General features: G+C 39.9%; 1 protein-coding gene across 3 annotated transcripts; it reads right to left on the bottom strand.

The window, feature by feature from the left end:
• Positions 1-482: 482 nt before the first annotated feature.
• LOC122980541 (surface protein-like) lies at positions 483-6,550 on the bottom strand. 3 transcript variants are annotated; one of them, XM_044348699.1, is made up of 6 exons: positions 6,444-6,550; positions 4,058-4,102; positions 3,691-3,953; positions 2,929-3,642; positions 2,683-2,834; positions 2,401-2,411 (listed from the first exon to the last, which is right to left on the bottom strand). In XM_044348699.1, exons 1-4 carry the CDS (start codon positions 6,484-6,486, stop codon positions 3,157-3,159), a joined length of 837 nt encoding a protein of 278 aa, XP_044204634.1. In that variant the 5' UTR covers positions 6,487-6,550; the 3' UTR covers positions 2,401-2,411; positions 2,683-2,834; positions 2,929-3,156. The 3 variants fall into 3 exon arrangements, with proteins under 3 accessions (XP_044204706.1, XP_044204634.1, XP_044204801.1); XM_044348866.1 differs by lacking the exon at positions 6,444-6,550 and adding an exon at positions 5,216-5,243; XM_044348771.1 differs by lacking the exons at positions 2,401-2,411; positions 2,683-2,834 and adding an exon at positions 483-644.
• Positions 6,551-14,301: the final 7,751 nt, after the last annotated feature.

Below are 14,301 nucleotides of genomic sequence, written 5' to 3'. Positions count from 1 at the left end.
TATGATGCAGGTTAGTAATGAGTATTTCAACAGAGATGGGGTTCACAAAACTTTACCATGTGAAGACATGATGATGTTCTTGATGTTTATTTCAATTCAAGATTTGTCTTATATGTAGACATAGCAGCATAAATCAAAAACTATCAATACGTTTATGATGATGTTGAATCTTTGAATCTTGGCTGAGCTGACTTTGGTGATCTCAGTCACCAGTGAGTAGCTCCACTCAAAGTGTCAAATCAAGTCAATTTTATTTATATAGCGCCAAATCACGACAAAAGTCATCTCAGGGCACTTTTCACATAGAGCAGGTCTAAACCATACTCTTTAATTAACAGAGACCCAACAATTCCCCCATGAGCAAGCACTTGGCGACAGTGGTGAGGAAAAACTCCCCTTTAACGGGAAGAAACCTCAAGCAGAACCTGGCTCTAGGTGGGCGGCCATCTGCTTTGACCGGTTGGGTTGGGAGAGAGAGAGGGAGGGGAAGAGGAGAGAGATACAGAAGCATATCAACAACAATAATAATAATAGTAATATGACTAATAATAATAGTGGTAGCAGTGGGCAGAAATGACTAATTATAATAGCAGCAGCGATGAGGCGTCACGCTGAACAGCAGTCCATCCGCAGCTGAAGATCTCCTGCAAGACCAGAAAGCACAAAATACAGGTAAGATACCAACTTACAGAACTCAGCACAAGCACCTCGTTCCTGACAGCATCACTGTCCTGCCAACAATGATGGTAAAGAACATCCTCAAGTCTAATATTGTGATTATACAACATTTACCAACAAAATAAAAGTTATAAACAAAATGTATTCATATTGTGAGGCAGTTCATTCTAAAAATAAAAAACTTTGTGATGGAGTCCATTGTCATTTGCTGGTCACCAACTAACATGACAACATGCGGCTATACATGTCATCACTAGTCAGATTAGGCAGAGGCCCAGAGAAAGCTACTGAGTCCGACATTGTCTTTGTATGCACACACCGACTCAACATTTTTAATTTTAGTGACCTCCAATTGGCGCAATCGGGAGTCTTAACCACTGATTAAAGATTTTAACATATATACGCTTCTATGTCGCCTGCTCTGGTCCCAGGAATACATTTGACTATGGCCGCCGGTGTTGCTAACTTCACGTTTCTCACTATGGCGCTGCCAATAATCAGAGTTAGTTTGTCAGCGAGTGTGCCGTTAAGTAGGGAGAACCTGTTAGAAACATGAACTGGTTTGTGGTGAACTGTGGGCTTCTGCTTAGGGCTATGCTTTCTTCAGACAGTCACCCAGCCAGCCTATCTTCCAGGCTGCTCAGGAAATACCAGGGGAGTAGGAGCTACACTAGGTCAGCCTGCACCGGCTAACTACAGTAGCTAACAATTGTTTTTCCATGGTGCGGAGCAATGCTTCCAATTCACTGAGCCTCCCCACCAACATGGCACGTAAACAACATTTATTACATATACCATTATCACTAAAGGAGGCAGAGGAATAGTTAAACATATGATACACCAAGCAAGAAAGAGGGGGAGAGCAAAAAGGTGAGAGAGAAGCCATTGCTAATGCTAAGCTAAGTTAGCTGCTACACAAATTGCTGAGCTAAAGTAACTAGCAACTGAGGGATTAGTGAGAAAAAGCGCTAAACGAAGGAGAGAGCTAAGCTTCTGCTTGAGCAGAACTAGTGTAAATTAAAATTTACAGTTGATAATTACAGGGTTGCCAACTTTGTTGACCTGTTTTTTCTAATATCAAAACTACAACGTTAATTTGAATGTTCACAAGTTAAAAGGCAATAACAAGGGTTTACACACACACGCACACACACACTCATTCAGCATATACATCAGTGTTCTTCACTATTTTTTTTATGGGTGTCGCACTGGCAGGACAGACAGCTGCACTAGCCATGAAGTAAATCTGCCTACTAATTTGTCATCTCACGACATAGAATATGTAATACAGCCAATACAATCCGAATTAAAAATAGGCTTACCTTAGAGCTAGGGTGTATGTATTTTAGAAGCATTTTTGTTATATTGGTTAATAGAGTAGTTGTGAAGTGTTAATATCTTTTATAGAAGGTTCCAATCTTGTTCTTTGACTTTTGTTAGTGGGATGTCCTTTAGTTTACATTTGGATAACAGATTGTGCTGTTAAAATATTTACCAGAACAGTAATTCATCTAGATAAAGGTGTAATTTCCTCACCAGTTTTCCTGCTTTGAATTTGTTCATGTCTCTCTATCAGATGACGCTGAGGTGGCCTCTGTGTTTCTCTTTCCTCCTTAACCTTTTTCTTTCAATCTTGAATCAGTTCTTTACTTTCTCCTTGTTTTTCTTTCAACACTATTACGTCCTGCAATTCTTCCTCACTTCTGTCTCCTCTCTCCTGATTCCTTCACTCACTGTGAAAATATAAAAAGCCTTCCTTTAAAAATCTGAGTGAACATAAAGCAGAACTTTAACTTGTATGGTGTTAATTACAGAAATTGTTCGACAAAACACACAGTAGAGATGCATCAGTAGTCAAGCTATCCAAACTATCAAGCTAACGTTACATTAACATTACTGTGAAGTAGGCTAAAGCAGCAACACAAGATAAACTGGACGGTTAAAACACCAATTTAAAAAACTTGAGCTCCACTTTTTGCTGAAGAGTTTTGGCTAGCTACTTACTTTGTGGTCCTTTGTCTGACATTATTATTTGATGCTGCACATGTCAGTTAGTGTCATATATGATCCTCTGAACTCCTAGAAGAAGACTCCTGGATGATACAACAGAAACTACGGTAGGAATGTCTGAGCCAAAAGCGTGAGAGCTGGCAACCCTGTAATTATCCACAGTAACGAAGAATATAGAAAAATCAAATGAGTTGAGATCAGTAACACAGCTGGCAACTGAAAATGAGACAATACACTTACCGCGACATGTCAGCACATTCACTTTGAAGATTTTTTCATTGATTTACTATCCACAGCCTAATTTACTGCACATGCACCTGGATGGCAACTTCGAGGAGAAACTGGCTGACCGTAAAGTTGACAGGGGTCAACCTTTTAAAGTAAAAACCTGTCCTGTGTCTCTGTGTGGTAGTGGAGCTACAGTCACTGTTTGAGTCAGTGATAATAGTCAGTGATGGCAAACTATTTTTAACGCCTCAATAGTTTGCCAGCCCTCCCATCTTCATCTGCATCCTCTTCTCTGGACCTCTTCCTTGATCCTCCAGGCAGTGGGTCTTCCTCTTCCACTGCATCCTCAGAAAGATCACCACTGCCACTACTGTCAGAGTAATCATGGCGAGACCAGCAATCATAGCTGCTGTCAGCAAACTCATCACACCGTCTGGATTTTGGGCTGCCTCGCTCATCCTCTTCCTCATCATCCTCTCTGGACCTCTTCGTTGATCCATTAGGCAGTGAGTCTTCCTCTCTGACATGCTGGTTGACTTCCATGTCAGCACCAGGATCTTGGACTAGATTCATTCCAGTGCAGTCCACATCATCATCGCTGTCGGAGTCGCTGTCAGCAAACTCGTCCCACCAACGGAATCGTTTGCTGCTTCTCTCTTCGATGTCTTCGTCCTCCTCTCTTGACCTCCTCCTGGATCCTCCAGGCAGGGGGTCTTCCTCTGGGATGTCCTGGTTGTCTTCCTCTGGGATGTCCTGGTTGTCTTCCTCTGGGATGTCCTGGTTGTCTTCCATGCCAGCGTCTTCAACTGCAACATTGTTGTCACCGTTGCCAACATTGTTCTCAACATTGTTGTTGCCGACGTTGTCATGGTTGTCAGCCGCATGTTGGTGCTGCAACACGTTCAGCCCCGCACCAAAGCCTCCATCCAGGATTCCAAGATCCTCTAGAAATTCCAGCCAAGCTAAGATTCCAGCCCGAACGTGATTGGCTGGTGAAAAATCTCCGCTTGGGATAAATTGGGGGAGAAACTGTCGGCCTGCAAGATCATTTAGACAATTACATTAGCATTCATACAAATAAATTGAATAACTTTAGAAAAAAAAACAAACATGTCTGTTAAACGGTGGACCAAGTACTTACGATTACCACGGTTGTGGGATCCATCTCCTCTTTGCTCCATTTTGACTAAAAGAATCAGACAACAAAATAACATGTTTTCATATAATATTATGTGTATATTAAAAATGGTAGATTTGCTGTCAGTTTACTTTGATCAGTGTATGTACATGAGGCTTATATCTATACAAACCAAGTCACCAATACTAAGATTAGTTTTGAAGGAGAAATTCATGAAAATACAGATTTTCCATCACTGAAAGGAAGAGTTTTGGGATTCACGTATTTTTCTTGGTGAAAGTTAGATAAGAAGATTGTTATCACTCTCTTATCTGTCTGTTAAATGTGAAACTTCAGCTTCTGAGGACTTCTCATCACTGCAAGGTTGCCGGGCAACCAGCAGAGTCTTAAGGAAAGTTACTGCTCACGACCCCAATAAAACCCCAAATTGTTGTTTCACATGTTATAATTTAAACCAATGATATATAGCATGTTATATAATATGTGAGTTTTAGAGGTGCTGGTTTGCAGATTTTATTACCTTTGGGTGGAGCCAGGCCAGCTGTTTTTACCCTGTTTCTGATTGTTCTGCTATGCTAAGCTAACTGTGTCCTAACTTTAGCTTTGTATTGATCAATAAGATATGTCAGTGATATTCATCTTCTCATCTGAATCTTGGAATGATAGTCAATAAATGCATTTCCAAAAATGTCAAACTATTTTTAAGAGGACATTACTTACCCTAATCACTACATCCTGACCCTAAGCCTTATCTTAACCTTAAACTAATGTTAACCCTAAAGGTTAATGGTTTACATTGTGGTGCACATTAATTTGTCCCAAAAACAGCAGGTGAGTACAACAGATTTATGTCCCAACAACATGAATAAGTTATTATTATGCCAGTGCTTTTGTTCTCAAGTCCACACCAGCTGATTAATGTAACTCGTACATAGTGATGAATATTGGTCCTATCAGCTCTGAGTGAGCCATCAAACCCACACTCATTAACAGCAGAAAATGTCATGTGTGGCTCTGAGAAAAGTTTACAGAACAAAACAAAAATGTTAATTTCACATTATGCCAGTGATTAAATTGGTCCACACCAGCAGAATCCTGTTAATACTTAATGATAGACTACATAATTAAGGAGTGTTACTATGTACAGGTTTATAGACTCACCTTAATTCCAAGGAACTGGTCCGTAAAATTGCAAATTACAGAGCAGTTATTAATTGGCAGTTGCCTGTGCCAAAAATAGAAATATATCCGATATGTTTTTTGTCTTCAAGGATAAACTGCAGGTGCTACAATGTGTCTTCAGTGTTGATCTGTGTTGATCTGGGCTTACTGAGTGCAGAGTTAGATCTGAGAAAATTCTTCATTCTATTGTGATGTCAGAACATTGACACCCAGGGTTCTAGGATTCCATTCTCCCAATTGTTTCTCACATAGACGTGTCACAGGAGCTGCACTGTTGGGAACAGCTGCTGATATCACAAGCACAACAAAAAAATAAGTACAAGCCAATTTACAATGTGTACGAATGTGAAAAGATTTACATTTGACAGCCTTCTTATATGGTTCTCTTGACTTAAATGTGATTCTTAATATGACAGCTTGTCCTCCAGTGCAAAGGAAAGGTTCACAAGTCCAAGTTAGAGGATAAGTGATGCCGCGTATTATTGTCAACAAGTCTTATGAAAAAACCCAAACCAACAATGTTTGTTATACCAACAAGTATTGTGTGTGTATCAAAGTCTGATAACTCTTATTTCTCTGTGTCATAGAGCTCCATTGTTGTCCAAAAACTATTAAAAACACATCAATGAGCCACACTGCTGCACTGGGTGACATGTTCCTTCATTACCATGAACACACACACACACTGTAGTTTATTTTGACTCAATCTCACACACACCATCCTGCCAGAAATACTCACCAGAACACCTAATGTGAATTAATCCACCACCAAAAATAGTTCCCAACAAATAAACTGTTTTCTCCTGTTTGAGTAACATTTGATAAAAACTACAGTGACTTTTGGATATTACTGATTATGTTTCACGTCCTCAGTAGGAACCAATCAATAAAAGTGTCATCAGTAAAATCCATGAATATGCTTTGCAGCTCTCAGGGAAAGGTAACCCACTGTTTTTTCAGTTCATTCTCACTATACACAGTACTTTGATGGACAAATTAACCTGCATCCAGACTGCTTTTGCACTGAAAGTCAGTGCAAAACGCTTTTTTCTACTTTCAGCCCGAGCTGACGTCAGTTCGTGATGGATTTCTTTAAATGGACATCTGCTATGTGCACAGCGCGCAAGTTCACTGCTCCGCTCTGGGAATAGTTAAGCCAAGCCACAACGCCGTTACACAGCACAGCAAAGTAAAATAAGTAGTTTACCTGTTGGAGGTGTGCTGGTTGTCTGCAGCTCTTCATAAAACATCTCACTGTGGCTGTTTCTGCTTGCACTAGTCCTCTCTGCATTATTATATGTAACTGATCCGCTGAACAAATAGCTCCAAATGTTGTTGTTTCGACCAGTTCTTAGCGCCGCTAACGAAGCTCCGCTAATTCAGTGAGAAACACTTTTTTACTTCCTTTAAATTCTTCACAATAAAAGTCTCCCATTAGTTAGTCATTGAAAAGCTTTTAATTTGAAGCAGTAAAGCAGGACATGTTTGGTTTGCATTGATGGTAAAGTTACACAACTCTGATACATAAAGCTGACCAATCAGAATAGAGTGGGCTCATCGGTGTGGGGCCTTAAAGTGACAGGAGCTAAAACGGAGTGTAAGAGAAACTGTGTATATTGAGGGGCTGCTTTAAGGGCCAGTATGAGATAAATAAGGAGTTTTTTGAACTGTGAATCACTCAGAACTACTCTAGTGGAGTCCAAATTTAGAGCTGAAATGAGCATAATAGGTCCTCTTTAAATTTATGATCATGAGCACTGAGATGTCTGGCTATTGGTGATTTAAATTACATTTTGTTTTACCAAAACAATGTAAATTACATGGACATTTAACCTCTTTCTGCACCAGCAATTTTTGGCCTAGTTCTGCCTGATTTTACACACCTCTGCTGTAGGTCATGCTTAATAAACCTCTCCATGGTTAATGGCTTCAATTAAAGAAAACACTTGAACCATTAAATAAATAAACATAAAATTACAAAATTTATCAATGACATCATAGGACAGTGAATACACAATTTAAAAAATCAAAAATGCACTTGAATTTTTTTTTTTATATACTGAACCACACCTGCCAACACTCACGTCATCAGCATCATCCATCTGCGCTGCTATAGTGGTAAACAATGGCGCTAAGCAAGAAGCGAGCCCTTGCAGTAGTGGTATCTATGTGTATGGGGAAAAAAATCTGAAGAAGAGGAGGAGGAGGAAAACATGGACTCGGTTGTGGCTAGGGAAAAGAGGCCAACTTGGGATGCCAATTTTGCAGAGAGAGCTTGAGGTAACATTAAGTATTTTTTAGCATACATAACATACATTTGTGCTTTGTAACATCTACTGATAGGATCTGTCTTTGTCCATCAACACACACTACATGTACAAACGAAAAGAATATTTGTGATGACTATTGAAGTGTTTTAAGCTCAGTTTTAGGAAGGTCAGCTGGCACTTCACACATACAGCCACTGCTTATAGGCAGAGATTAACAACTCCTAGTATATTGTTAACCCACTAGCCTTAGCACTTGGAGATCAGGTATCTGAAGGTCTGAAGCCAGGGGAAGATTTTGAGGCAAGAAGCAAATCTCTCAGGCCCAGTAACGCTGGTCGCCAGGTTCCTTTATGTATAAAAAACAGTAAGAGAAAAACTTTTGTAGGTGATAAAAACTCTAAAACATACAAATTAATTTGGCCAAGTGCTTCCCACTGTGAAAACTGTATAATTCACAGGCCACTGCTGGCAACGCTGCCTTCGATTTCTGTGTTGGGTCACCCAAAATGAGCGGGACAATGTCATTTCCTGTGGCCATCTTTGTCATGTGGCAGCTAAGCAAGTGAACCCAGGTGTGAACATGGTTGGAGTGAAATGGTGTTTTATTTTCAGAACAGCAGGGTAAAGTTAGCCAGGTGAGACACAGGGAGTGGTTCAGAGCAGAGCCAGGCGGAGATCCTGAAGATGAAGTATGGAGGACAGCAAGACAAACTTAAAGAATGTATTCTTCTGGATTATCTTTACTTTTTATATAGGAAGTTTGGACAACATACTTAGTTGTCAGTGATGTAAGTGTCTGTCATCTTTGTGTCACCTTGGACTCTGAAATTGTCATTAGCATGATATCTACATTTTTATAATTGAAAATCTGAAAATTAAAAGCATGTTTTCCATCATATTTTTCAGTAATTCAAATGTGTTTTAAAACAGTTTCATCTTTATTAAGTATTTATATTGAAATAACTGCAAAGGTAGTTTTGAACAAGTTAATAATACCCTTATTATCTAATTATAATATACCCTAATATCTGCCAACAATACATGGTTTAGTATGTAGTGTGTGTTATTACTAAGTTTGGACCACTTCATATACAGCACAGAAGTCTTGGAATGTTGTATTCAAAATGTCAAATTTGTAAGGCATGTTCAGATGTATTTCAGCAGAAAACTCATTAGTGAGACACGCTTTAAAGGCAAAACATGGACTTTTTGAAACAAACTTGTTACCTTAATATTTTTTTAATATGTTGGGCCAAATATGTCACACCACAAAAAAGTTGAATATTTTAACATTGTTTCAATATGAATCATTTAGTTGTATACTGACTTTTGACAGGTTGAATCAGTATTGATTCTGTAAAATTGTAGTGAATCAGCTAAAATTCAGCTGCTGACTGATTTTTAGATGATGGTTGAATCAATATTGATTTAGTGTCAGTTATGGTTAAAAATCTGACATCAATTCACAATTATTAATCAGTGACGTCAGCGCAGATTCAATACTTCTGCCTGATGACATTTAAATGTTTCAACTGGATTTTGCTATCTGGTATGTGACTTAGACATGTCATAACGGCAAAACAAATGAACTGGTGTAGTGACTCTATGAAATGCATACTGTGAGTCTACACGATACATATGGTCAAGTTTTTATATCAGGATATATCAAATTTCGATATAATTCGATATTTTTTCACTCATCACAGAAAGAATGAATTCCTCTTTAAGCTCTGGTTCAGTCCTCCAAACACTCCAACTGGCTGCTGTCACCCCATCTTCAAAAAACCCAGACTCAACCCTGATATCCTCAGCATTACCGGCGCATCCGGCCTATCTTGACCAAGTCGTCTGAAATGTGTTGTCACCTCCCAACTCAAAGCCCACCTCATCTCCAACAATCTGTTTGAATCGCCTCAATACAGTTTCCGCTCACAGCACAGCACAGAAACAGCCCTCCTCAAAGTCATCAATGACCTTCTCCAATTCTTGTCACCTCAGCATTCTCATCCTCCTCAACCTCACTGCAGCTTTCGACACAATCAGCCACACCATTCCTCTCTACCGCCTTGAACCTCCCTCAACATCACTGGTACTGCCCTCTCCTGGCTAAAATCATATCTTACAAACAGACAACAGTTCATCAGCATCAACAACTGCACCTCCTCCACCGCTCCTCTGTCCCAAGGCGCCCCCCAGGGCTTGGTGCTAGATCCTGTCCTGTTCATCCTCTACATTCTCCCCCTTGGTAACATCATCAGTTGTCATGGTCTCCACTGCAACATTAATGACGTCCCGTTCTACATCTCCACTAAATCCATCACCATTGCGACTCACTCCACGTGGACCAACTGCCTCACTGAAATTAAATCATGGATGCAAGCCAACTTCCTCAAACTAAACTGTGATAAATCAGACATGATAATCATTGGTTCAAATCCCTCACCAAAACTATTCACAACTTCTGCCTCATCATCAACAACTTTGCTCTGTCTCCCTCCCCACACATCCACAACCTTGGAGTCATTTTCAACAGTAACCTCTCCTTTGAACACCACATCAATCTAATCACCAAAACTGCCTTTTTCCACTGCTGAAACTTTGATCCATGCTTTCATAACATCCAGAACTGACTACTGCAACAGCATTCTTTATGGCACATCATCCAAAGTCCTAAATAAATTCTAGTACATCCAAAACTCTGCTGCTTGCCTGTCCACCCACTCCCGCTCCTGTGACCACATCACCCCCCACGCTACAGAACCTCCACTGGCTCCCTCTCCAACAGATCCAATTCAAAGTCCGTCTCTTCACTCACAAAGCCCTACATAATCAGGCCCCCTCCTACCTCACCAATCTGCTCCAATGCCACACTCCATCCTGCAGCTCCTGTTCCTAATGCCAACCTTCTGTCTCCACCATTCAGGACCAAACACTGGACCTGGAGCAACAGAGCTTTCTTCATAGCTGCCCCCTCCCTCTGGAACCCTCTCCCCAAACACATCCAAGACTGCACCGATCTGTCCATGTTCAAATCACTCATCAAAACTCACCTTTTTAGAACTTCTAATTAATGTTGTGCGCTACTGTTGAAGACATTCACTCAAGTCCTTGTTAGAAGTTTGCTGTAGTGGTGGTGGTTTATTAGTATTCCAGAATACAGTGAGTTTACTGACACAGAGCGGGTCTGAGACAGTAGACTGACCCAGAGCAGAGATCAGAGGGACAGTTATACAGTGGGCTGAAGGGTGGTGATCAGACTGTAATGGGCTCCCAGACCGATCAAGGGTCGAGGGGCACAAACAGGAAGGGGTTCTGCATTCAGACAGGATCAAAAAAGGCAGGAAAGACACACAGTTGGCAGGGGAAATGTTTTGTGATGGTTTTTGGTTTGAAATAATTAGGTTGGAAATGCTTTCAATTAATTTGTATTTGACGTCCAAAACTTTTGTTTTCCATCAGTTTTCCATCACTTCACTCTTTTGGACTAAACTGATTTTTTATTTGATCTCAAAACAGCTTGCAATTAAATATTTGATTGCAATTAAATATTGTTTGCAACGCCAAAGATTTTCTCTCAAATATTTTATATTTGAAGACAAACTAACATCAGAGTGAAGGATAGCTGATAGTTAAAAAGGTGGGATTTCTATGAGATCAAACTCAGAAAAGAAATGACGTGAATTTTGATTAGCAAACATTTACTTTTGGCCATGTTCTTCCTCCACCTGAGAAAAACTGCTATTACTCAATATATTACATAATTTATTTTTAGTATACTGTATAATTAATGTATTTAGGAGGCAATAAACAGGTTTATAGGAAATGAAAAGGAGCTGAAGAAATAAGATAAGGATGTAAAATACACAAAATATACACAAGGCACCACATTTGATGGAAAGAGAAAGCAAAGTGAAGCTTGAGATGAGAATGGTGTTGATATGGATGAATAGGTTAGTTGCAGTGTGTAGGTCTTTTACAGTTTATTGATGATCAAGTTACAATACTTTATTTAAAACTCCATGTCCACTGTTAGTTTGCATTACAGTAATCAGATATTGTGTTCATTACTAATAGCCTACTTGCTTCATTTTTTCCCCCCAATAATCAGTTATAAGTATAAAAAATAGGTACAAGCTATATTTAATACATGCTTTAAAAAAGAAAAAGAAAAAAATAGGCGACAGAGACGTGGTTCAAAATAGGTATTTCTATTAATCAAAAAAGGAAACTGACAGTAGTGATTAAAATATAAATATAAGTGGTAAAAGTATTCTTTTATTACAAAACTATTTTAAAATATAATTCAAATCTTTAACCATTAAGTATAAATGTACTACTAATATTTCAAAGAAAGACAAAAGTGGAATGGGCTGAGGCTGGTGAATGGGATGGCCGGCTACACTGAGGTGTGTCCAGGTGTGCTACCATATACTCACCACACATGCAGTCACAGCAACCTAAACACACTCGCAGCAAACAGGTGAACCACTCCTGTATCCCAGTGCCTTTAACCACAGCAAACAGTGAAGTGACCATCACCCAGGGTAACCAGATCCTACTATGTAAGAGTGCAGGTTCAATTCAATCAATCAATCAATCAATCAATTTTTATTTATATAGCGCCATATCACAACAGAAGTCATCTCAAGGCACTTTTCACATAGAGCAGGTCAAGACCGTACTCTTTAATATACAGAGACCCAACAATTCCCCCATGAGCAGCACTTGGCGACAGCGGTAAGGAAAAACTCCCCTTTAACGGGTAGAAACCTCAAGCAGACCCCGGCTCTTGGTGGGCGGCCATCTGCTTTGACCGGTTGGGTTGAGAGAGAGAAAGAGAGAGGGAAAGGGGGAGGGGGGACAGAAGAAAAAAAATCACAACAACAACAACAACAAGCACGAGCAGCAATAGCCAGGGAAGGATGCCATCAGGACTGTGAAGGACCGCGAAGGTTCGGCCCGGGACTCAGCTTTTCCTGTGAGATGAGAAAGCACAAAAAACTCCGGGGAAGAAGCAAAGTTAGTGACATGCATTGATGTTACATGAATGCATACAGATGGAGAGGAGGAGGAGGAGAGAGGAGCTCAGTGCATCATGGGAAGTCCCCCAGCAGTCTAGGCCTATAGCAGCATAACTAAGGGCTGATCCAAGGCGAGCCTGGTCGGCCCTAACTATAAGCTTTATCAAAAAGGAAAGTTTTAAGCCTACTCTTAAACATAGAGAGGGTGTCTGCACCCCGGACTGAATCCGGTAGATGGTTCCATAGAAGAGGAGCCTGATAGCTGAAGGCTCTGCCTCCCATTCTACTTTTAAAGACTGTAGGGACCACCAGTAAGCCTGCATACTGGGAGCGCAGTGTTCTAGTGGGATAATACGGTATTATGAGCTCTTCAAGATATGATGGTGCCTGACCATTAAGGGCTTTGTAAGGATTTTAAATTCTATTCTAAATTTAACAGGAAGCCAATGTAGTGAAGCTAAAATGGGAGAAATGTGGTCTCTTTTTCTAGTTTTAGTCAGAACACGTGCAGTTGCATTCTGGACCAGTTGGAGAGTCTTTAGAGACTTGTTAGGGCAGCCTGATAATAAGGAATTGCAATAATCCAGCCTAGAAGTAACAAATGCGTGAACTAGTTTTTCTGCATCTTTTAGGGACAGGATGTGCCTGATTTTTGTGATATTACGTAAATGAAAAAAGGCAGTCCTTGAGATTTGATTTATGTGGGAGTTAAAGGACATATCCTGATCAAAGATAACTCCCAGATTCCTTACGGTGGTGCTGGAGGCCAGGGTAATGCCATCCAGAGTAGCTTTATCATTAGATAATGTGTTTCTAAGGTGTTTAGGGCCAAGCACAATAACTTCAGTTTTATCTGAATTTAGTAGTAGAAAATTGCAGGTCATCCAGGTCTTTATGTCGTTAAGGCATGCTTGGAGTTTGTTTAACTGATTGGGTTCATCTGGCTTCACTGATAAATATAATTGGGTGTCATCTGCGTAACAATGAAAATTTATGGAGTGTTTCCTAATAATATTACCTAAAGGAAGCATATACAAGGTGAATAGAATTGGTCCAAGTACAGAACCTTGTGGAACTCCGTGTCTAACTTTTGCCTTCACAGAGGATACATCATTCACATGTACAAACTGAAATCGGTCTGATAAATAGGACTTAAACCAGCTTAATGCAGTTCCTTTAATGCCAATTAAATGTTCCAGTCTCTGCAAAAGGATTTGATGGTCAATTGTGTCGAATGCAGCACTAAGATCTAACAAGACAAGTATAGAGACAAATCCTTTGTCCGATGCAGTTAGGAGGTCATTTGTGACTTTCACCAGTGCTGTCTCTGTGCTATGATGTGCTCTAAATCCTGACTGAAAATCCTCAAATAAACTATTGTTATGTAGAAAGTCACATAACTGATTAGAGACTGCTTTCTCAAGGATCTTAGATAGAAATGGAAGGTTAGATATAGGTCTATAATTGGCTAAAACACCTGAATCAAGAGTAGGCTTCTTAAGAAGAGGTTTAATTACAGCTACTTTAAAAGACTGTGGTACATAGCCTGTTACTAAAGACAGATTGATCATATCTAGTAAAGAAGTGCTCACTAAGGGTAAGGCTTCCTTAAGCTCTGTAATGCCTTGTATCAGATATGGGAGAGATATCTCTCCAACACACCCAGCCAAACTCTTCCTTTTTCTGAATTAAATGTTACACGCTATGATTGAATTTCAAAAAAATAAAATATCAGTCTAATCTGTCTTGTTTGTTCAAAGTATGCAAGCTAAGC

This window comes from Thunnus albacares, chromosome 1 (assembly GCF_914725855.1).
Source record: "Thunnus albacares chromosome 1, fThuAlb1.1, whole genome shotgun sequence".
NCBI classification, from domain to species: Eukaryota; Metazoa; Chordata; class Actinopteri; order Scombriformes; family Scombridae; genus Thunnus; species Thunnus albacares.
The sequence above is the reverse complement of the archived record's forward strand: the minus strand, read 5'-3'. Positions and strand labels throughout refer to the sequence as shown.

Bases quoted from the DNA above. Each gene is read 5' to 3' on its own strand.
- LOC122980541 (XM_044348771.1), bottom strand. From the start codon at position 6,486: ATGTTTTATGAAGAGCTGCAGACAACCAGCACACCTCCAACAG. The intron at 3,954-4,057 runs GTAAGTACTTGG...ATGATCTTGCAG, and splicing joins ATCCCACAACCGTGGTAATC to GCCGACAGTTTCTCCCCCAA. The intron at 3,643-3,690 runs ATCCCAGAGGAA...GACAACCAGGAC, and splicing joins GCATGGAAGACAACCAGGAC to ATCCCAGAGGAAGACCCCCT.